Source organism: Herpailurus yagouaroundi, unplaced genomic scaffold (genome assembly GCF_014898765.1).
Source record: "Herpailurus yagouaroundi ecotype Mexico unplaced genomic scaffold, PumYag 100, whole genome shotgun sequence".
Lineage (NCBI taxonomy): Eukaryota > Metazoa > Chordata > Mammalia > Carnivora > Felidae > Herpailurus > Herpailurus yagouaroundi.
In genome coordinates, this window is record NW_024412391.1 from 17,581,882 (window position 1) to 17,607,067 (window position 25,186).

The window sequence follows — 25,186 nt, forward strand, 5'->3', positions numbered from 1 at the left end:
GAGGGAGAGGGAGGGAGGGAGAGATGTTGAGTGGTGAAGGGGCAGAGAGAAAGGGGAATAGAAGATCCAAAGTGGGCTTCGCACTGACAGCAGAGAACCCCATACAGGGCTCAAACTCACCAACCGTGAGATCGTGACCTGAGCCGAAACTGGATGCTTAACTGACTAAGCCACCTAGGTGTCCCGGTTATGAGATATTTTTAAAAATAGGATATTCCTAGGGCGCCTCGGTGGCTCAGTCCGTTAAGCGTCCAACTTCAGCTCAGGTCATGATCTTGAGGATTGTGGGTTCGTGCCCCACACTGGGCTCTGTGCTGACAGCTCAGAGCTTGTTTCAGATTCTGTGTCTCCTTCTCTCTCTGTCCCTCTCCTGCTCACTCTCGGTCTCTTCAAAATAATAAACAAACATTTAAAAAAAAAAAAAAAAAAGGATTTTCCTGGGGCACCTGGCTGGCTCAGTCATTACAGCATGGGATTCTTGATCTCGGGGTCACTGAGTTCAAGCCCTACCCTGGAGCTTAGAGCTTACTTAAATAAGTGATTCTCCCAAATACAGTCATTCTCCCAAATAAGTCATTCTCCCAAAAAGAGAAACTGAGTTTCTGCTGAGAATCACTGTTCTCCACCAACCTGTACTACTATGTCTTTCATGTAATCATATTCCTCAGGGTGCAGGAAAGCTGTGAATTCTTCCTTTGTGGCAATAAGGTCTCCATCCTTGTCTGCCATCTTAAATCTCCGCTCATCTCTAACCATCATTTGTTTATAGTTAAAACCATCATCAGGGTCTGGATCATCTAGAAAACAAAACATTTAGGTCAAATTTTAACAGACTTCCACAAAACATGAAAATGTATGGGCTGAGGAATCAATTTCCAAGAAGGATAAACCAAGCAATGAAGAAACAACCTGATTACACAGGTAAAATTGTTAACAGTGTGAAAACATTCAGTTTTGGTCATCAAAGTCAGGTCCAAGTTGAATGTAAATGTTTGCCATCCAACATGGAACCCTGGCTCCTTGGCTAACCTAGGTACCGCTTCACTATTTTTGGTGTTAAGGCTACTAGAGGGTTCCAGCTTTCTAGTTATATCTGAGAGGCAGTGGTAGTTTTAAAATCATACTATCTGGGTTTGAATCCTAACTCTACCACTTCTAGCTGTGTGACTGTGGACAAGTAACTGTGCTTCAATCTAAATGGAGGTAATAATGGTGCCTGTCTCATAGGACTGCTATGAGGGTAAATGAGCAAATAAATCTAAGTGCTGAGAATAGTGCCTGGCATATAGCTGGCTTTCAATAAATGTTAGCTATTGCTATTTTTATTAAAGATTCGACTCCCACCGAGAAGCTAGATATCAAAGGTTTTCTATCTCATATTAAGGTCACTTTGATTCAAGCAACAGAATTACTACCGCTTGAAAAGTCACACTTCAGTTTTTTCAGCCAACTCAGATTATCTACCATGAATTACAGGTACCGTTTGCCACCCCTCTCCCTCATTTATGTAAGATTCTAGGATGTAAAACTAGAGTTACGCAAAACAGGTCAGAGGTTGCCTAGGGATAGGAGATAGGGAAGGTAAGCAGGATTATGAAGGGACATGAGGAAATTTTTTCAGGTGATGGATAAGTTCGTTTATCTTGATTGTAAGAATGGGTTCATATATACCTATATCAAAACTCATCAATCGTGCATTTTAAATATGTGCAGTGTCCTATATATGCCAATTATACCTCAATACAGCTGTTATAAAAAGTAAACACTAGATTACAACCAAACTGTTTCTGGACCTATCCATCTGTTATGATGTTGAACTATATAAGCAGTAGCTATTTAGTCTCTAGAAGAATGAAATTCAGTTTAAGTTGAAGGAGTTATCGGTAGGAAAAAGCCCAAAATAAATGGACAAAAAAACCCTTTCAATCTGCTGTGTGGACCAAAAGAAAGCATGTGAAGATATCATGAAATGTAAAAGACACCACAATCAAGCTAAGAAACAATTGTTCCTAGAACATATTGCTTAAATAAAGAAAGATATGGCACTAGTTTTATAAAAAAACCCACAAGGCCCCTTTAACAATAACATCACACTGCTGACTTTTGATACCAAAGTTCAGTCCTTCCAAATTTCAAGCACGGTTTGGAAAACAAAAACAAACTACCACTCTGTTTTGAGAGAGTTTTGGGCAGTTTGAAACTTCACGCTTTGTTGAGCGTCAAAATTCAGTAAGACAGCTTATTGAATCGTGACTATACAGGATACTCAAAACCATAATAGGTTGAAGATGGAGAATTTAAGGAAAATACACTTTTTAAAGATACTAAGTCGTCTCCTCTAAACAAAGTTTCAGTACCGACTCTGTAACAAAATAAAGATAACAGCAGACACAACAAGACTAGATTCTTAACTAAGAGCCCTTCTCTCCACCTCAGGGTGAAATGTGGTGACTGGAATCAAGTAGCCTGATAACATGCACACAAAAGATAAAATATTTTATTTTAAATAATTAAATTCATGTGTTTGCTGTCCTTGTTTGGGGTGCCGTATCTATCCTAAGTACCAGCTTATTGTGCTAGCCAGCCTGCAGTTTCAAGTAGGCTCTTGATCTAGTTTTGGGATAGCCAGGATGGATCTTAGTATTCCATATTTTGCTTGTAGCAGAAACAGTGTTAACCTTCCTTTTGTGGAAAGCAGATTCATTAAGACAGATTTTAATTAAAAGCTAAGATGACTTATACCTGAACTCAAGATTAAATCAAGAACATACTCTCACCAAAAAAAAAAAAAACCCTCAGCGCTTCTCTAAGCCACCTCATTACCCCGAGTGCCATCCACCCACATGCCTCCACGGAAAGATGCCTTATAAAGATATTGCTTCTCTAGCCAGTGCTTCAGCTTATTCAGTCTCAGTAGAAATACCCATTACATTGAATCATTTGACCTGAGAGCGCAATGGAGCTCTCAACAGATTTTTATGCACATAATCATACAAAGAGCTTAAAATTCATTTTGGGTAGCAAGTGCGTGCCTAGGTCTGAACTGAGATTTATTAACACACCATTCTGTTTAGATCACCAATAACCTAGCCTTTGCTCTATATTTATAAGTCCAAATAAATCAGGAGGGTGCTGAGTCTCAGCCAGAAAGCAAGAAACACGGGTGCCTATCCATCTGCACTGACTTCTTAATACACATGTTCTTAATTGGGTGAAGGATATGTTTGGTTCTTGGCTAAGTGTCAAGCATGAAGAAAGACTGCCACTTTCGTCTTAGGAATGAGAACAAGCTCAATACAGAAATAAAAGCCTCTTCACTAGAAATGCATGCAGTCCTGTAATTAACACAGACAGCTGGCTATCCAGTGGGGGAAACAGACCATTATACACTCACTGCTTGTTAATCAGTGGTGGAGAATGCCTGCTTTAACCCAGAAATTTGCCTCATTTCCAGGATAAAAATGCAAGAAGTAACATTTATACATTCTTATCTCAAATTGTAACTACGAAGAGGAATCGCATAACAAAAACACCCTAATCATCAACTCAGTAAGACTGCCACCTAGCATTCAACAACAGGCAAGTGTAGTAAGTAAAGAAGATTACTAACAGGTGGCCCAAGCATACAAGCTACCAAATCAACAGAAAGCAATCACATTTGCCTTGAAGCATTTGCATAGCAGGCTGATAAACTCATGTGCCAGAGAAAACAAATGGGAAATTTTCTTTTCTAAACTTCAGTAAGCAGACATACTAAAATTGTTAAATTTTATCAAGGAAAGCTATTTGATCTTTATTTTATTATGGAAGGTCAGTAATTTTCCTATTCTCACCAGTTATACAAGAATCTAGCTTGAATTTCAGGGTCACCACTTTAACGTGACCACGTCAAGAGATATTTCAAAGTCTCTTGCTTTGCATTATTGAAACAATGCCTTTTAGAGGAGATTTGCTCCAAAAATGATCTGAGGGATCACAGAAAGAAAAATTGCTAAAATAATATCTGAAATGCTAAAGATGTAGAAGATGCCGGACCTTACAAAACTAAAATACTTAATATGCACATTTAAAGTTAATAAAGGGAAATCAGTTCACAGCATTTGGACTATTTTTAAAGTGCACAATTTCTCCCTTTCCTTCACTGTGTGACCCATTTGTTTCTTTGACTCAAGACCATGGTCTCTATCAGGCTGACATCTTGCCCCTTACCCAAGTAAGTGCCATAAGTCACGTTTCTGTACTCATCCCAGGAGATTAAGCCGTCTTGATTCATATCAAACTCGTGCCATTGGTTTTCAACATTGTCATATATGTATTTCTTCTGGGCGTGCTTAATCCAGGATTTCAGCTCCCCCTCCGTCACAAACCCATCTTTATCCACGTCTATTTTATCTACAATCATTCTACAAGACAAAACAGTTACGTTTCAAGGTGCCAGCTCCACAAGGCTTTTTCCCCCAGATAGTAGGGACCTACCTAAAACGTAGCCGTAGGTGGCATTTTTATACTCCTCCCAGGAAACGAGGCCGTCCTCATTGAGGTCATGCCCCTTCCACTGTCGCTCTACATCCTCGTAAATCCAGCGCTTTTGTGCAAATTTAATCCAGTCTTTGAGCTCATCCACAGTGACAAACCCGTCCTTGTCGCCATCTATTTTACTTACAATCTTTCTGTAGAAAATGCAGAGAAATCCAGCAAGAGGTTAAAAAGACACAAGGCTCCAGACTTAGCCAGGTGTGTGTTGTGACCACAGGTGTTGCCCAGGGCTAAAGCATGGACATAAAAATTGTCTCCAAAAAAAACCTTCCAGATAAGCAACTGAAAATATTTCTCTTAAGTGGCCTGTTACTGGTAACGAGCCATCTAGACAAGGCAAGCGCAGTCCATGGCTGGTGCACTTACACGCAAAAGCAAACCCAGTCTCATCCTTTTAGGGGTCAGTTACAGCCAATGGTCAGAATCCAGGAGTGAATACCCATTCCTATCTGGGTTCTCCATTCTTTGTATCAAACAACATGAATCTTTTTTTTTCTTTGCATGTTGCCCTTTGTGCAGCAGGGGCCACGTTAAAGTTAATCTTCTTTGTATCTTTCCAATATGTGTGCTGCCGAAGCCAGCATGACAAGCAAATCCTTATGCTTTTCTTTATTGCTTTAGGAGAATCTCAATTTATTGGTAAATAATCACAAATCACTGATAGGGTTTTCTAAAAATTCAAAAATGTAAACCAGACTTTAAAAAGTTCAGCTGCTTAAAAAAAAAAAATAACACTTTTGTTAAAAATATAAAGATAACAAAGATAGTTCTGGGATCACCTATACCTCAAGTCAAGATTATTAAAATACAAAAGCCAAAAAACCAAAACCCACACACATACACAAAAAACACCCCAAAACCAAAAAGAAAAAAACAACAACACAGGTACACAAAGACAAAAGGACAGATGCATGCTTGTTATAAAAAATAGCTAACAGCTAATTATATACTATGTTGACTTGGATTTTCACATAGAACCACAAAAACAGAGAACTTTGAGGAAATGATGTGGTAAGAATGTCCACCCCTGACATACATGAGATTATGAGAATGTTAACAAGTTGAGAGGGTGAGAATACAGATGATAAAGCAAAACTACAAAGCTAAAGAATCAATATACTTCACCCTTCATGAGCTTTTCTTCCAGGCTTGGCATCTCAGTTTAGCTTAAGAATTTCAAAATAAGTGCATGATAGGAAAATCCCTAAAGATGCAACCGCTCACTTATAGAGACTAAGACAACCTATGAAAAGTCAACCAAGTGGCCCAGTATGGAATAGGAACTTCAAATCAAGATGTCCAAGTGAAATCTTGGCACACTCCTATGCTCTATTATTTGCAGGATGGACAAAGACTGTCACTTGGTAGCAAATAATGTCTTTTCCCAGTCTGCATTCGTTTCATGAATACAACATCGGAAAGTGATTAAAATCACAGACTACTAGTGATACGATGAAAAGATATCGTATGATATCATCTTGATATTGGTATGTTGTTAGCCTTAACTGGCTAGTACTTAAACTCTCTAATTTAACAAGCATACTCTTTCACGAAATATGTAATCTTTCAGCTTTTGCTCTAAAGTATTAATAGAAAAGGGAAAGCAGTAAGAAGCTATCTCTTAAATACCTTCCTCTATCTACACGGACATAAAAGTTTTTTTGTAACTTTAACCCTGGAATTTTAAAAAATATTAACACATTAAGTTATACCAGTATTAAAAACTTTTGCATTATCTATAATGGGACCTAGTTTATGTCCAAATGGTACTAACTACCAATAGTGCAATAGTGCTACTGTACCATTAAGAAAAAAAAGGTAAGGTATCAGAATGCCTCCCATTCTCAAATGAAAATTTTAAACAGCCTAAAGAGGGTCACTCAGATAAGGATCTCTCAGATAAAGAGCACATAACTGCTCAAGAGGGGCTTTTGTTCATGAAGTTGGCTGAATGCCATTCCATTTATTCCAATAGAAATATCTCAAATGGTTTAGCCCAGATGTTGGCAAACTTTTTCCGAAAAGGGACTGATAGTAAATAGCTTTGATTTTGTGGGCCACATATGGTTTGTCACATATGTCTATACTTTAATAACCATCTAAAAATATAAAAGCCATTCTTATCTTGCTGGCCATCCAGCCTGCAGGCAGCTGTGAAAATACACTGGAAGTGGGTATGTCCCATTTTAGGCACTAGCTCTAAAGGCCGGTGCAAATTTATGAAGCTAATGGTGTTGTTTTCCTGTGACCTACAGATGTAGTTATGATGCCATCAAGTAAGCATTTATTCCAGGGTAGACACAATGCACGTAGTGGACCTTATGTTATTTCTCCTAAGAGGTAACATATGCCTCTACTCTACTTTTTTCAAGAGTCAAAAAGCAAATCAGTAAGTAGGCTCCAGGAGGGTTCATAATATTCCTGAAATATTCAGCATACAAAATCTTATATATATTCCTACGTGCACTGTTCTGAGGAAGGGTCTTTTGCTTTCCTTAGACTCTCAAAGGGGTTGACCTGTGACCTAAAAAAAAGGATGATGAACTGCTCTAGTTCATTTCTAAAGCAACTACACCAAGTGTGAGAACTTTTTAATATTTAGGCTCACCACCTCAAAATAAACAAACCCTCATTTGAAGGACACATAAATGAAAATTAAGTAGACTTAAGACCACTGTGAGTGACTGGGGGAGAATACACACATAAGAAAGTATGTTCTATTTGCCAACATTCTTAAGAAAAAGGGAAAACTAGGGGCGCCTCAGTGGCTCAGTCAGTTAAACGTCTGACTTCGGCTCAGGTCATGATCTCATGGTTCATGAGTTCGAGCCCCGCGTCAGGCTCTGTGCTGACAGCTCAGAGCCTGGAGCCTGCTTCAGATTCTGTGTCTCCCTCTCTCTGCCCCTCCCCAGCTTGTGCTCTCTCTAAAATAAATAAACATTAAAAAAAAAATTAAAAAGAAAAAGGGAAAACTGTATTAAACTGTTTTAAAAATAGTAGTGAATTTTTGCAACTACAGGTATGAAAATGATCTTCTGTCCATCACTTGCTTTCTATATGGATGGAAAAGAGGAGGAGAATCTGTTGTTCCCAACCTCTGGTATATAGTCACCTACCAAAACAATGTTTAAAATGCCACAGTAAGCTTAAAAAAAAAAAAGTTCATCTGGAATCCTTGCTTACAATAGTATATCACCTCATTTGTCATTATCTCCAAAATTTAGGAGAAGCATATAGTACTTGCTCATACATTCTATGAAAAACATGATTTTACCCATCTTATTCTAATCAAATATGGAGTCTGCTCATGTGTGTTGAACTTTTGTTATTTACTGATGACAAAAAGGGACGTTGTCTCTACTGAAAAGTGCCAGCGGAGCTACTCCACCACCTATATAGAACCAGAACACACTGATTAACACCAAGTCTAAAGGCCCTTCATTATTTAAGAGTAACTCTGTGAAGAGCCATGTACAGACCCAAATATGGGTCAGACATGCACATTATTAATAGGTGAGACATGAAGACCGAGAATACTCTCATGCACCCCTATTTTTAGCCCAAATGTTAGCATAGTTATAAGATTAAAATTAAAAGTGAGCATGGTCTCTTAAAATTAGAAAAGCAACCTAACAGAAGACTGAGTCCTTAATGTATTTGTTTTTCCTATTTTCAAATGTTTGTGGAGATAGTTTCTCATTCTACATAGCAAAATCTTTTGAGTATTTCTGTCAGTGTTTTAAGAGTAAAATATTGGGGGCACCTGGGTGGCTCAGTAAGTTGAGCATCCAACTTCAGCTCAGGTCATGATCTCACAGCTCGTGGGCTCAAGACCCGCATTGGGCTCTGTGCAGACAGCTTGCTCGAAGCCTGAAGCCTACTTCAGATTCTGTGTCTCCTTCGCTCTCTGCCCCTCCCCCACTCACACTCTGTCTCTCAAAAAAAATAAATGTTAAAAAAAAATCTCTTTGGGGCGCCTGGGTGGCTCAATAGGTTAAGTGTCTGACTTCAGCTCAAGTCATGATCTCACGGTTTGTGAGTTTGAGCCCCATGTCGGGCTCTGTGCTGACAGCTCAGAGCCTGAATCCTGCTTGGGATTCTGTGTCTCCCTCTCTCTCGCGCCCTTCCCCCATGCACTCTCTATCTCTGTGTCTCTCAAAAAGGAATAAACATAAAAAAAAATTTTTAAGGGGCGCCTGGGTGGCTCAGCTGGTTAAGCGGCCGACTTCGGCTCAGGTCATGATCTCACGGTCCGTGAGTTCGAGCCCCACGTCGGCTCTGTGCTGACAGCTCAGAGCTTGGAGCCTGTTTCAGATTCTGTGTCTCCCTCTCTCTGACCCTCCCCTGTTCATGCTCTGTCTCTTCCTGTCTCAAAAATAAATAAAACGTTAAAAAAAATTTTTTTTAAACTCTTAAAAGAATAAAATATAGTACCGATCAGTTAGCAGATAATCCAATGAAAGGATAGAATTTATTCTGAAGTATCACCCGCAAACAAACCACATAATGTCTTCTAATCAAAGCACTATCCATGATGGCAAAATACTTTTGGAAATTCCTCTGTGGTACAACTTTCCAAACAAACCTCTTGAATATAGTTCAGAAAGTTACACCAATGGTGCTCATTAAGGAGAAAATGTTCACTAAGTTAACTAAACTGGGGGCATCCCACTTTGGCTCAGGTCCTGATCTCACGGTCTGTGAGTTTGAGTCCCACGTCGGGCTCTCTGCTGTCAGTGGCAGAGCCCGCTTAAGAGCCTCTGTCCCCCTACCCCTCTCAAAAACAAATAACCTGCATTTCCTTAAAAAACAAGGCTTTAGGAGAGCCAAAAACAAACAAAAAACAAAACAACCCAAAACAAACAAAAACATTCTCAGATGCTCAGAAATTATCAACTGGTATGCCATCAATTTTCCAGGTACAAAGATGCCTGCTAAGACCACAGAACCCAACTATGACCCAGCTGTTACTGAAATGGCAATTAATACTTGGACGTTAAGACCATTACTTATTACAATCTTCTAAAAGGCATGATTGGTTTGCTTTTGTTTTTAATTAAGCAATTATCTGAGAATGAAAACAAAGAGGATAAAGGATGTTCTCAGAAATCATCAACTTTATAGAAATTAGCCCAGGGGTCTCATTTGCAGTTTATTATCCACTCAATGGCTTGGCTTGGGGCACAATGAATACTTGGTCACAGATCATTTTTAAAAATTAAAAGTATTGGGGATGAGAAGCCTCCCCTGTAATGTTCCTCACGGAGCAAGACGCAATTCAATCTGGGTCCTGTAGCATTTGGTGCTTTTGTGCAAAAATGACTTTGCTTTGTAGAATGAGGTAAAAACTATTATTCAGTGGAGAAATGTATGAAAGCAAGCAATTAATTACATTTTAGTGGTAGCAATCCTGTGGCTAGCTTTCAGAAGATGTAGTTCAAAACAACTTTACTGGGTTGCCAAGCCAAAAGAGAAAAAAGAATGAGGTGGCTTATAAAGAAATGTCATTACTTTAGCCCCCTGAGAGCTGGCATCTTACCCAAGTCTTTCCTTGCTTTCTTCTGGTGTCAGCTGATCAAAGGTCTTTGCTTCTTCAGCACCCAAGAAGGCATCATGGTCATAATCAAAACTCTGAGCATCATTGTGAACTTTGTCGCTGAGCTGAGGCTCATGGTGTACACGGTCCTTCTTTTCTGTGGGCTTGCTCAAAGCAAAGGCTGTGCACAAGGACAGGCACATAAGAAACTGTCGCAGGTCCATGATAATCAGATCTTAAAGAAAAACAAAGATTAGTTAATTCCAGAAGCAGTGTGCTTTGTAATTAAACAAGAAATTAAAAGCTTACATCCAGTTACTAATTTGATTTCACCCCAAATATTACTACTTAATCCATAAAATAAGAATGGTAGAATATGAGACTTTCCATTTTTATGGTAAGAATTTTTCACCAAGTTTCCTTCATCTGATTCGAAGTTGACAAGGAATCAGTTAAAATATCCACCTTGTAAGTAGGCCCTCTTTAAAAAACACCAAAGTAGAACATTAATCCTTTTAAAAAGTCAAAGAACCAACATTTAAATTCAAACTAACTTACTGACTCCCAACAACTTTACTTTTTGTACTACATCAGAGGTCTGGTCTTTAAACCTGGCTGGTTATTAGGATCACCTAAGAAGCTTTAATAAAATTCCCCCTATTGAATTAGAATCTTTGAAGTTGAATGAATGCATCTGTAGTTTTAAATGCTTCTCAGGTGATTCTGATGATCATTAGATTAGGAACCATGAAACATTTGAGCAGAGTCCTTCTCCTATATATAGCACCAAGTTGCCTCTCATTATTTATGCTCAATCTCAAATCATCTTCAAAGATCAAACCATTCAGATGGTACAGTGATGGATAACAACTGCTTCAGCATTCCTTATACTGTGTTTCCCAAACTTGCCCGGGCATAAAGACAGCCTAGAGTGCTGTTCAAAGTACAGGTTCCCAGGTCCTAGTCCAACTGTCAGAATCCCGGCAGTCACAGGTGATTCTAATGAACAAGCACAAGGCTGGAACACTTTACTGAAAAATGATTAAAAATTGCAAAGAATATGGAGAACAAACAGAGTGCTACTGGAGGGATTGTGGGAGGAGGGATGGGCTAAATGGGTAAGAGGCATTAAGGAATCTACTCCTGAATTCATTGTTGCACTATATGCTAAGTAACTTGGATGTAAATTAAAAAAAATTAAATAAAAATACCAAAAAGAAAAAAAAAAACTTGCAGAGAAGCTGCAGGATGGCAACTTGTTTATCAGACTCTACAGATACCCCTCAGTATTGTCTAGAGAGGTTATGGTCTTAGAGAAAAAACTATAAAATTAAAAATCAAAAGGAAAGATTTTCCCAACTTTTGTATTTTAACTAACCTTTCACCAGTAGAATATGGATTCTGAATGCTTTTCCCCCTGCAGTTAAGTTTTTGTAAATTCATGTAATCTCTTATTCATTTCCGTTTGTGATTAATGGCTCCATTACTGGGTAGACAGGTGGTTATTAGGCATGAAGCTTGTTGTGGGTTGAACTGTGTCTCCCTAAAAAGATGTGAAGTCCTGACCCTGGTACCCGCAAATGTGACCTTATTTGGAAACAGGATCTTTGCAGAGGTAATTAAGTTAAAATGAGGTCATTTGGATTAGGGTGGGCTCTAATCCAATGACTGATATGCTTATAAAAGGAGGGAAGTTTGGACAGACACTCAGAGAAGAGAATGCCAAGTTATGAAAAGAGGCAGAGATTGGAATGATGCATCTGCAAGTCAAGGATTCCTGGCAACCCCAGAGGCTACGAAGAGGGAGGGAAGGATCCTCCCCTGGAGCCTAAAGACAGAGCATGGCTCTGCCAACTCTTTGATTTCTAATTTCTAGCCTCTAGAACTAGGAGAGACTATATGAACTTCTATGTCACCCAGTTTGTGGTAATTTGTTACAGCAGTCGGAGGAAAGTTTTTAATAAAAGGCTCAGTATGCAGAAGGTCACTGCATCACATGAAAGTTAAACGCATTACCTTATCCTAATTTGCAGATTAAACTAGCCAGACTTCACTTTCCACAGGATGTCACTAGTGGAACCATTTGGTCCAAGGGCTCATAATTTTTATGTAAATATTTTGAAAAACATGAAAATTCTTTCAGCATAACTTAACTCAGTGGGGTTCTCAATCTAGACTGACTGCACCCTAGTATTACCCAAAAACTCAAGAAAATATGACCACTAGGTCCCACTCCTAACTATTAACATTTTTAAAAAGCAGTGAGGTTGTGAACCACTATTTTAATTAACCTCTCAAACAACCATAGTGATAGCTTCAGAAGTTTGACCTGAAAGTATACTTAATATAAACAAACTGCATATATCTGATCCTGCCTCAAAACTTTGGGAACCAGAATGAATTGCTCCAGGGGATAAAGAAATTAAATACGCCAGATTAGATGTATTTTAATTATCTTTCTTGTAACCTCCAAAGAGCAGTTAAAGGAAGTTACATTGCATTACTTTGGATTTACAGAATTCTTTGATTAAAAAAGTTTTTTTTTTAATTTTTAAAAATTGGGGCGCCTGGGTGGCTTAGTCGGTTAAGTGTCCGACTTCAGCTCAGGTCATGATCTCACGGTCCGTGGGTTCGAGCCCCGCATCAGGCTCTGTGCTGACGGCTCAGAGCCTGAAGCCTGCTTCGGATTCTGTGTCTCCCTCTCTCTCTGCCCTTCCTCTGCTCATGCTCAGTCTCTCTCTGTCTCAAAAATTAAAAAAAAAAAAATTAAAAAAAAAATTACTTCTAGGGAGAGAGATTTTTTTTTTTTTTTTTTTAAAGAGAGAGAGGGAGGGAGAGAGGCTGAGAAAGAATCCCAAGCAGGCTTCCACACTCAGTATGGAGCCCAACAAGCCCAATGCGGAGCTTGATCTTAAAACCCTGAGATCACACTGAGCCAAAATAGAGTCAGGACACTTAACCGACTCAGCACCTCTAGAGTCCTTTGGAATCAATAAACTAAAAAATGTTTACCACAGCTGTTGGTGAGCATGTTATATAAAGCAGAAGGAAAGCGAATAGGAGAAATATGTTTAATCCCAATACAACCTAGAGAGCTGATTATACAAAAGCAAAACCTGAGGCCTCCATGAATAACTTTCAGCCTGTAAATACATACAAGGATTTCCAACACCTGGGAAAGCAGTGCAGTGAAGAAGGGTGAGAAGGTCCTGAAATGGCAGAGGAGGATTTGTCAATAGAGTAGAAAGTAGAGTAAATAGGACACTGCCAATAAGTCAAACAGAAACTCAGCTAAGGAGATAATGGAAGGCAGTCACTCCCCCCAAGGCCAATCCCCCCCCCCCCCCAAAAGTACTTTCACTTGATGGTTGTTAAGACTGATGAAACCCCGTGGTGCTTGAGTGGCTCAGTCAGTTAAGCATGTAACTTCAGCTCAGGTCATGATCCCTCCGGTTTGTGAGTTCAAGTCCCGCATCACCTCGGGCTCTGTGCTGACAGCTCAGAGCCTGGAGCCTGCTTTGGATTCTGTGTCTCCCTCTTTCTCTGCGCTCCCCTCACTCACACTCTCTCTCACTCAAAAATAAACATTAAAAAATAAAAATAAAAAAGACTGATGAAAACCCATGAGAAGAAGCAACATGAAAGAACAAGAGACTCAGAGAAACGGGAAGAAGGTGGTACTTAAGCTGTTCCCATCAATGTTAGAACTCAGATATGCTTCTGAAAGCTTATAAGGATTCTGTTCCATGCTATTCCATCAAAACACCCAAATTTGTATAACAAAGGCACTTGCACAAAGATATTCAACAATGACAGTTTATAATGATAAAAAAATGGAAAACGAAACCAAAGAACTAGTAAATACACATTAAATCTGTATTATGGAACAGTACGCAAAGGTTAAAAAGAATGAGGTGGATCAGTCTGCACTGAAATGGAAAATTTACCGACATGTTAAGTTGAACAACAAAAAAGCAAGTTGCAAATCAATGTCAAGATCTCATTTACGTAAAAAGAAAAAACCAAACAGCCTCCCAGATTGTTTATATTTGTATACAATATAACACATATGCACAAAAATGGCATGGAAGGATAAACATCTGTCTGTAAATGGTGGTAACTCCAGGCTCAGGGGAGAAGAGATGGGGTGGGGTAGTGAGGCTGGCTTGGAGTGAACTTTAATACCGTACTCTGTTGTCTATATTTTGTAAATGAGTACACATTCATGTGTATTATCTGTTTGTATTATATTTTTTTAGGTTTATTTATGTATTGGGGGGGGGGGGGATGAGAGGCATAAAGAGAGGGAGAATCCCAAGCAGGCTGGGGCTCAAACTCAAGAACTGTGAGATCATGACCCAAGCCGGAATCAAGAGTTGGACACTTAACCGACTTAACCACCCAGGCACCCCTTTGTGTTTTTAAACAATATTATAAAAACTCTTTTCAGTATTGCAAAACAAACATTTTCAAGCCATTTCTCTAGATTGAAAGAGGAAACTGAAGCAAAAACAACTACTCTTAAGACAAACTTTTTAAAGTAAAACATGCTGTTCTACAATAAAACTTCAGGCTACCCTTCAATAATTCAACTGATCAATCAAATCTGTGGAACAGTAAAGAGAAAACTAGAGATTTAGTGGCTCTCTTAAATGCCAAAGTGAATATGCCTTTATTTTAGGGCAAAATAAAACTTCCATCTGAAACTAGAAACAATTCTTGAGACTTACAAAACTCTCCAGAGACAACAAATTTCTGTTATTTTGTTACATATCCAAACAGTATCTAGAGGTTTACAAAATCAAGTAAAATCAAGTCACTGCAACAGATTTTCCTTATGCCTATTAGTACGGGAACCTCACATTTAGAAAAGTTTTATAAATGACTAATTACATCCCCAGAGTAAAATACCCTAACAATTCTGGCATAATACCTTAACAACTCTTGTAAACCCTAAACGTTACAATATGAATAAATGCATTAAGCTCATTACCAGGGCCTGGAAAAGATACGTGCAAAGTTTTGATACATGTAACATAGAGAAATGTAACTGATTCACTGTGATTTAGAGGGAAAACATTTAAGTTTCAGGCTTAACATTGCTTTTCTTTTTTAAAGTTTATTTATTTTGAGAGGGAGAGCACACGTGCAGGCACACAGTGCAGGCATAGAAGTAGGGGAGAAGGGGGAGAGGGGAGGGGGAGAAGGGGGAGAGGGGAGGGGGAGGGGGGAGAGGGGGAGAATCCCAAGCAGGCTCCATGCTGTCCGCACTGAGCTTGAACCCACGAACCCATGAGATCATGACCAGAGCTGAAACCAAGAGTCGGACACCACCCAGGCGCCCCATCAGGCTTAACATCTTGACAACAAGAGAAGAATTCCAGAGTAAAAGTCAAGAGCTCCTGCTTTATCATCTATCCAACTTTTTCCTTTCCCTCTCTCAATTAATCTTCCAATCCCACCCCTGTAAAGTCTCCTTCCACCATTCTGTCAATCAATACTTCTCAGGTCTCCAAAATCTAAAATCAGTCTTGTTCAGACCTTGCTATTCACTCAAGCTTGCCCTTCCCTTTCCTTCACCCGTAGGAGTGTCTCTGCTGCTATCTCTGCTTCCTCACTACCTACTGCCACCCTGAAATCTAGCTATCTACCACTGATGCAACTGCCTTCACAAGTCATCAAAGACCACTTGACGGACAAAGCCTATGGTCCTACCTTCATCTCTCTGCAGTGGGCAATGAAAAGCCCTGCACTTAAAATAACTTTTTTTTTTTTTTTAAATATACACTTTGTGCTCACATATATCAACTCCTGGTTATTAGAAACTTTACAAAGGCCTCTTGTTCCATGAATATGGATACTAAAAAAAGACTGTACTAGATTTATCTAAATCCATATAGCACATAAAAAATGTTCAAGTAGAAGCAAAGAATATCCCCCAAGACAAAGGATATTTTATGTGGGAAGATGTGAGAACAGTACAACTTTTTACACGAGGTATTGAAGAACTACATTAGTGTCGTTAATTTCTGAAGCATCTTTCTCTTTTCAACCAAACTGAAACCAAATGATAGAAAACGAAATGGCCCTTCTTTTTCTCCTTCCCTCTTCATCACAGCTACACATCAATGGATAACAAGATATCAGGAAAACATAAATGAAGGACTTAGTTGTATGAATTTTTACCAGGTGATCTAGAAGGTAAATCAATGATTGTGCAAAAAGCATCTCCCCATCTATTTCTTTTTTTTTTTTTTTAATTTTTTTTTTCAACGTTTATTTATTTTTGGGACAGAGAGAGACCGAGCATGAACGGGGGAGGGGCAGAGAGAGAGGGAGACACAGAATCGGAAACAGGCTCCAGGCTCTGAGCCATCAGCCCAGAGCCCGACGCGGGGCTCGAACTCACGGACCGCGAGATCGTGACCTGGCTGAAGTCGGACGCTTAACCGACTGCGCCACCCAGGCGCCCCTCCCCATCTATTTCTTAAATGACCTAGAAGTTTTTTCTTTCTAAAATTCTGCCCCTCCCTCACCAAGGGTAGCATCTAATATTTTCTCGTTAAAAAAAAAAAAAAAAAAAATTGGACCGGTACTGTTCAGGACAATAACAGTCACATGGGCTGCTAAGCACTTGAACTGTGGCTAGTGTGAATTAAGATGTGATATGTTATACTTTACATAGAAAGAAGGGTATTTTGTATGTACTGGATTTAATAAATTATTACATTAATTTAACCTGCTTTAAAATTTCAGGTGAAATGTATTCATGTGACTTGTACTGTATTTTTATTGGATAGTGGCATGTTAGTCACAAACTAAATAGAACAGAAAAAAATATCAAGTAACTATCATCGTTTTGAAGTATGTCACCAATAAGGGTCTTCTGCAAAGTTATTTTCATGAATTGCTCCAGTTAATTTAGAAGGAGAAAAGATTAATATCATAAGCTTGAATTTCTTTCAATAACAAAGATTAGCCTGAAGAATCAGTTTATTTTAGTCATCCAAAATTTTCCTTGAAAGCTCTAATTCTTGCTATTTCCCTCCCTTCCTTCCCAGTCATTGGTCATAGAGTACTTAAGTGGTTTCAGGGAAATTTAGATGTCTGGATTAAATACAACTTCTCAAGAACATTACCACTGAGTGATCCCACAGATATTCTGGTTGATCAAAGACCCACTGCTCAAAGTTAACAAGTGAGAGAAATGGGTGTGGCAGTAAAATTCCCGTTCTCTGAGCTGGATATTCAGCAAAAAAGGCAATCCTAAGTGACTACTTCAATTTTGAATTAGGGGAACAGCCTGGGCCTATAATAAGGCCCAGGTTATGAAATCTAGAAATTAAAGCTATCTGGTTATCTGACATTCTTTACTTATGACTTTAGTACAAGTACCACCAATGCATTATCACATTAAAGGAATAATGTCATCCTTCGTGATCTGATAAAAGTTATGACAGCCATTTATTCAATGTTTTTCTAGTGATGAAACAAATTTACAACAGTTCATTAACACCTTTTTTAAATATATATTTTTTATTTTATGTTTGAGAGAGAGACAGAACGAGCAGGAGAGAGGCAGAGAGATGGAGACAGAATCTGAAGCAGGCTCCAGGCTCTGAGCTGTCAGCACAGAGCCCGACGCGGGGCTTGAACTCACAAGCAGTGAGGTCATGACCCAAGCCAAACACCTTTTGATTACACTATTTATGGTACTGAGAGCACACATTTATAAGAGCTGAGAACAGAAAACTGCAAAATTTGGCAATAGAACAGCTTTAAGAATGACAAACTATTACTCAGGCTTCATGAGTTCTATACCCAGGGCGACAGAGTACAAATTTTTTTTTTTTTAATTTTTTTTTCAACGTTTATTTATTTTTGGGACAGAGAGAGACAGAACATGAACAGGGGAGGGGCAGAGAGAGAGGAAGACACAGAATCGGAAACAGGCTCCAGGCTCTGAGCCATCAGCCCAGAGCCCGACGCGGGGCTCGAACCCACGGACCGCGAGATCGTGACCTAGCTGAAGTCGGACGCTTAACCGACTGCGCCACCCAGGCGCCCCTGACAGAGTACAAATTTAACATTGTTCTGGCTATGGAGAAAAAATTTAAGAAAAAAATTCCAGAAAATTCTGAGAGAAAAAAGTTTCCTTTGGGGCTGATGAAACTTTAAAACATAATTAATTGCCACAGGAATGCTTTGCAAAGTGGCCACGGGAGTTTTGTTTTCTACTTGTAACTTTGCCATGCATGTTTAACATGCATAAAGTCCTTGAGAATTTGGTAGTTATTTTAGCTCAACCTCCCTTCTGTGCCAAATGTCTATAAATAATTTTAAAGTCCTAGATGAAAAGATCTACCTACTATGATTACTCCAGCTGGAAGTAATCTATACCAATTACTCCCAACTTGTATAAAATGTTTGTACCACTCCACAACAGATCATAGGCTACTCTAAGCTGTCTCCTTAGCTCCCCTATAGATACTATATTTTATTTTTTTGATGTTTTATTTATTTTTAAGAGAGAGACAGAGTGTAGGTGGAGGAGGAACAGAGAGGGAGGGAGACACAGAATCTGAAGCAGGCTCCAGGCTCCCAGCTGGCAGCACAGAGCCCGACGCGGGGCTCAAACCCACGAACCATGAGATCATGACCTGAGCCGAAGTCAGACGCTTAACTGATTAAGCTACCCAGGCGCTCCTAAATATTACATGTTTAAAAGGCAGGACTCTCAGCTAATAGAAACTGATATCTTTAAAAAAAATTTTTTTTTTAACATTTATTTTTGAGACAGAGAGAGACAGAGCATGAACGGGGGAGGGTCAGAGAGAGAGAGGGAGACACAGAATCCGAAACAGGCTCCAGGGTCTGAGCCATCAGCACAGAGCCTGACGTGGGGCTTGACTCTCGAACTGCGAGATCATGACCTGAGCCGAAGTCGGACGCTTAACTGACTGAGCCCCCCAGGTGCCCCGAAACTGGTATCTTTCTATGTCCCTAATACAGTGTCTTGCACTTTTTATATACCATTTTGCTAGATTAGCTGGACAGTACTTGGCAGAAATGCAGTTCCTGCCTGCTCCCAACCCCCAATTCCCCTTCCCGGATCTGGCCATCAGAAAAGCGCCTTTCAGCTGTTTTAACTCTAATACATAAATTACACCATCAGCCACACCCATATTTAAGAATTCACAGAGGATCTAGGATGTTATGGCCTAGCATCTCCAGTGTCTAGGCCTGGCTACACCTCTGTCTTCCCAACACCCCTGCCACACCCATGTTTTAGAAATTTGATGTTAATATCAACATACTGATCAATTACTGATACAGGTGCAATGTAAATAAAATGCCACCAGTAAGTATCTTAACACATCACTGGATGAATGGAAGCAAACAATTATACTGAGAGTGATGAACTGATTTCACAGCTGAAACCCAGTACCATCCACTCAGGCATACCCAATTCATCTTTATGGGTTCATGGGCCTCCTAGCTGTAATCATCAAAAAAAATCCTATTGGACATCCCTAAATCACTGTAAAACTCAGATAAGGCCTAGGCAACCTATCCTCTACACACAATTACAACTTACAGGTTTGTACTGTAAATGTGTACTATACTACTTAAATTCTTCAGTGATGGCCATCGTTTGTTGCTTGGTTAACTAAATTTACTGAATGAAGTCAGACATGCATTTGTGTTGTGTCTTCCACTCCAGGGCAAAAAAATTTTATCAGAGATTATACGTTCTCTACTTCCCAGTTATAAAATCGTATTAGAAGCAACCTTATTGCCAATTCATGAACGTTGACTTTATGGTCCCTGCCGCCAGGAAGTGAATGCAGTTCAACTCCCAGAGACATTATTTTGGGAATTTACACGCTCAGTAATTGAGATCAAGGGCCCTAAAATTTTAGCAAGAGACCCAGGAAACTTTTGCCTTGATGCAAAAGCTGCTCTCAAAACTAGCGACCACCAACTATGCTCTTAATCAGGGCAGCTACAGGGAATTAAGTTTACTTCTGAACATAATATGCCAAAAAACAGAACTAGGGTCTGCACCTAGAAGCAACAAAACAAGGTAAAAGCTACAATTCCCTAATAAAGGTTTAAAAACTCTTTTCTGTCGCTGACAGAACGATGCAGCCAAACATGAAGGCTTTTCTTTAAAATTACACAAAGTTTTATTTTAAATCACAAAATGTCTTCCCGCTTTCTCCCCGCTCCCCCCGCCCCGTTTCTACACCCTCAAAGTCGGTGAACACGACTTTCTTGGCAGACGCACTCGGGATGTGGCCTTGGGGCTGAGCTGGAGGACACAGGTAGGCCGGTTAGTGGGAGGTGGCAGAGAACTGTTACAATACTACTATTCCACTGCCCTCCGACCTTCAGTTGGCAAACAAGAGTGACCCTCTAGTCCGAGGGACTCGTTGAGAGACGGGACCCAAGGACGGCGGACGTGGCAAGCCAGGCACAAAACAGTACCCCACACAACGCCAAGCCGGGAGCCGGAGTTCGCCGAGACCCAGGCCCCTTCCCAGAGCGCGCGGGAGGGCGAGCGGCGGCCTTCGATTCAGACTGTGCGCTGAGGGCTCGGGGGTCGCGAGCAGGCTCAAGGCCCGTAACCCCGCGCTAGCAGAAACAGGGGCCCCGAACGAAGGGGACCTATGCCGCGTCGAGAGCGAGGACCGAAAGAAAGCGAAAAAGGGAGATGGTGCGAAAGGACCGAGGGCCACGACACCTACCTTTCCTCGTAGCGCCCCCAGCCCAGGCTGCCACGGCCGCCTCTCACCCACGGGCTCAGCTCACGCGCGCAAGCACCGCCCAACCGGAAGCGATTCCGCGCCCCGCCCCCATCCGCCTCGCCGGCGGCCTTCTGACCAATCATCAACGAGCCCGCCGCCGTCGCACAGCTTCCCCGGACACCCATTGGCCCTACAGTCGCGTAGCCGGGATTGGCTGGAAAGCGCCACGTCCCCGCGAGCGCGCCGAGTGCGTGGACCGGATTCCCGCCCGACGCTGGTCCCAGGCGGTGTGGGGGTGATGAGCCCCAGCCCCCGACTCCGGGCGGCTTGTGGGCGCGGCTGTCTGGCAGCCACGTCCCAGTTCACAGCGCATGACTCGGCCTCCACAGGGCTTCTTGGATTACTCTGCTAGTTATCTCCTTGCCCACTAGCACGTAGGACCGAATTAATTCGCCTGCATCAGTCCCCAGCTGTATTGAACAATACCAATTTTTTTCCTACTGCTCTGATCGGGTGGCCTACGAGAGGGTCTTCAGTCGTTGGCTCCAGTGTATCTTTCTGCTTTATCTACTCCCTCTCACAGATCTTGTGCTCTGTCCACCATTATCTCGGTGTTACCTAACAGCTGGCTGGCCCTTTCACATCTCTTTGGTGTTCTGCCTTCAAGTGACCTTCTCCGCCTGGACGAAGTGCGTTTTCCTGATTCTCTGCGTTATGAATGGCAATAGAAGTCCCGGTTAGCTTTTTAGAAGTCTTTCCTGACCCCACCAGACATAATAATCCTTTATTTGCCTTCCTAACACGTTGTATCTTCCATACACTTTGCCAAATTTTGCTATAAAAAGCTGCTTATCCATATGTCCTCCTCTAGGCTAAGCTCCAGGGCAGAGACAGGACTTCCTCATCTTTTTATCTACAGCTCTGACCTTGCTGCCCAGTTCAGAGTAAATGGTTAATAATGTTAAGTAAACTGAATGGGCGGAACCCATAGTATTTCCCTGATTTAAGAGGAATATAGGAAATTTTTCACTTACTCATTTTCATGTCACGAAATTCAAAGAAGCATTAAATGAGGGCCACTACGTTTGCAAAACAAATGGAACATAAACGTATGTTCTTAGCAAAGCCTCTATAATTTAAAAGCCAATGGAAACGCATAGTATGCTGATGAGAGAGTTAAATACAAAGCAAGTTAATGTACTTTTAAGTGCCAAGGTGAGAGGCTGACTGAATGCTTTGGGAATTCAGACACAGGAGTGACAGTGACCCTTGGTGGTAGCCCGTGAGGTCTTCCTAAGAAGGTGTGACTCAGGCTTGACTAAGGAATTCTTTTTTTTTTTTTTTTTTTTTTTTTGGACTAAGGAATTCTTGAATGCAAATACTCAGTAACAGCAGTAACAGGAACAAGGGCAAGCGGGGAACAGAGGAGCAGGTAAATTTTCATGCCAGGTTGGGGATGAGAGGTGTAAAAAAGGTGGGGGAAGGGCGTGAAGATGAGGAGAGAACACAGATATAAGTTTCTCAAAGTAATGCAAAGTCTTAATCTGAGGAGCCTGAGCTGAAGGCAGTAGGAATTGTCGGTCTTCTGAAGGTTTCTAAGCTTGCACCTGTGTGGGAGGTAGGCGATGGAAAGTGGTTCTTTCTAGGAGGAATATCTCCTAATCGGGATTAACTACAGAACTGACTGCATCAGGAAGTAATTTAAAAACTTTAAAAAGTGACTCCTTGAAGTCAGGTGCTGGTAAACCCACAATGGATAGGACATGGCCCCTGCCCTCATGGAACTGCGACCAGTGGGAGAGCCGCCCATCTCGGAAGTGTTCTAGAGGAAGGTGGGTAAGGTAATGGGACTCTGCCGGGGATGGGGCCCTGCAACCCTGAGATCCCCGTGGATAAGGGCTTTGCGTAGGCAGAGCAAGAAAAGTAGGAAAGAACTCTTACATACGAGAAAAGTTCTTAAAGTGGAAATAACAAGTCCTGGCCCCAGTGACTGCTGAGATGACATAAATGAAGAAGCACCCAGAAATGTAAAGTTTTAGTCATAGGAAACAGGGAGAATGAGCTAGGTAGGTGGAAGAGAAGTGAGTTGAGCTCAAGACATGGGAAATCTAAGACGATGGCAGAACACCTAAAAAGAGAGAGCCGATAGGCTGGAGGAGATCCTTAGAAGGGTCATTGGCCAGGAGGCAGCTGAGGGAGCCATGAGAACAAGTGAGCTTTCCGAGGAGAAGAAAGCACATCGAGCTCCGAGGGAGCCCCAGAGTTAGAAAGTAGGTGGAGGAGGAAGAGGACGCAAGGGGTGACGCACACAAGACATGCCACCTTACCTGCACCCAAAGCCCATTAGCCCTGGATTCTGTCTCTGAGAGAAGCACTGAGGGAATGTTTATGGCAGGTGTGATGTCAACCTCAAAAGGCTGATGTTCTTGAGGCATTCCCTGTTCTGCCCATACGGTGCCACTAAGCATTTACTCCACAAATAAATGTATTGTTTCCTGTGTGCCAGATGCTGTTCTAGGCACTGGGAGACGGCGACAGACAAAATAGACCAAACTCTCTTATGGTGCTTGTGTTCTGGTATGTAGCTAATAATCCAGGTAAAAAAGCAAAATATATAGAGTGGGAGGTAGTGATAGGTACCAAGGAAGAAAATAAGGCAGGAAAGGAGAGAAGAGAGTGCTGGGACTATCCAGAGTGGTGTTGTAATCTTAGAAAGAGTGGCCAGGGAAGGCTCATAAAGAGAGGGACATGTAAGTGAACATCCGAAGGTGGTGGAGGAACATTCCAGGAAAAGGGAACAAGAGTAAAGGCCCTGACCTGAAGCGTGCTTGGAGTGTTTGAGAAGCAGCCAGGAGCCAGTTTGGCTGGACTGTGGTAATTAAGGAGAGTGGAGAAAATGAGGTCGGAGAGGAGGTAACAGGAGAGATGGCGGTGAGGAGGAGAGGGACACCACGTGGAGCCTTTAGGCTATTGTAAGGACTTTCCCTTTTCCTGTGGCTGAGCTGGCTATTTACCAGACTCTTTCCTCTTCCTTCTATGGACACAGCTAGGCTGCAGTGTGCACAGGTAACTCAGATTTGGCCAAAGGAAAAGTAGCAGGTACGATGTCTACTACTTTTAGTCCTTGCCGTACAAACCTGCCGCATGCCATTCTCCAAGTTCTTTCTCTTTCTGTGGCAACCCTAGAAGCCGTGTATTGCAGATGGGCCGTCGCAAGATGGAAGGAGCCCAGGTTCTTGTTAAACAATCGCTCACGGAGGGCGCCTGGGTGGCTCAGTTGGTTAAGCATCTGACTCACGGTTTTTTGGCTCCGGTCATGATCTCACCGTTCATGGGTTCAGGCCCCGCATTGGGCTCTGCGCTGACAGTGCGGAGCCTGCTGGGATTCTCTCTCTCCCTCTTTCTCTGCCCCTCCCCCACTCATGCTTGCTCGCGTGCTCTCTCTCTCAAAATAAACTTAAAAAAAAAACCTGCTTACTGAACAGGGACGCCATTTGGGGACTTTTTCTGAGAAATAAACTTCTATTGGCCATTTTATGCCACTGACATATTAGAATTTATCTCTTACAGAGCTAGCATTTCCTTAACTGATGCAGATGGGAAGACATTGGAAGGTTTTGCAGAAAAATGACGTGATCTAAGAGTTTCACGAGGCTACATTTGGCTGAAGACGGTGAGATTAGAAACAAGCCACCGTGATCTGGACTAGAGATACAAACTTGGGAGTCATTGGTTTATGTGTGATATGCAACCACAAACTTTGCTTTGGAGATGGTATAAGGGTGTTGATGAGAACGAATCAGCAAAGGAAACTGAGAAGTAAAATCAGTGAAGGAGGAAAGCCAAGAGAATACAGTGTTCTAGAAGCCAAGTGAAGAAAGCATTTCAAAGAGAAAGGAGTAGCTACATATGTCACATGCTGGTAACAGTAACATGAGGACTGATTAGCCACTGACTTGAGCAATAGGGGGGCAGGTTTGGTGGGGAAGTGGGTTCAAAAACCTACTAGAGGGATTCAGGACAGAATAGGAAGCAAGAAATTGGAAACCCTTTCAAGGAGTTTGCTTTAGAGGGGTAGAGAAAATTGGAGCAGAGGGGGAGAGGGACCGAGAGAGGTTTTGTTTTAGTTTCTTCTACAAGCAACACCAGTTTTATTGCTGTTGGGAGGGATCTAGGAGCAAGGATAAAACTGATGTAAGAAAAAGGGAGAATTGCTGGAGGAGTGTCCTTGGGTAGAAGAGATGGGATAGGATCTAGTACTGAAGGGGAAGAGTTGAACTTTGCTTAGAACTCAGACAGTTCTTCCATAGTAACAAGGAGAGAAACAAGATCTATGGGTCTGGTGCCTGGTAAGTGGTGGACA

General features: G+C 41.3%; 1 protein-coding gene across 2 annotated transcripts in view; it reads right to left on the reverse strand.

Moving 5' to 3' along the window:
- Positions 1 to 20,941, reverse strand: part of CALU (calumenin) — a 31,921-nt gene extending 10,980 nt beyond the window's left edge. The window contains exons 1-4 of one of the 2 annotated variants that reach the window (XM_040472031.1): positions 20,824 to 20,941; positions 10,076 to 10,307; positions 4,210 to 4,403; positions 631 to 797 (exon numbers count right to left, since the gene is read on the reverse strand). In XM_040472031.1, coding sequence (XP_040327965.1) covers positions 631 to 797; positions 4,210 to 4,403; positions 10,076 to 10,296 — 582 coding nt within the window. In that variant the 5' untranslated portion in view covers positions 10,297 to 10,307; positions 20,824 to 20,941. Of the gene's footprint in view, positions 1 to 630; positions 798 to 4,209; positions 4,404 to 4,476; positions 4,671 to 10,075; positions 10,308 to 20,823 lie in introns of both variants that reach the window. The other variant, XM_040472030.1, reaches the window with a different exon arrangement.
- Between the last annotated feature and the right edge of the window lie 4,245 nt (positions 20,942 to 25,186).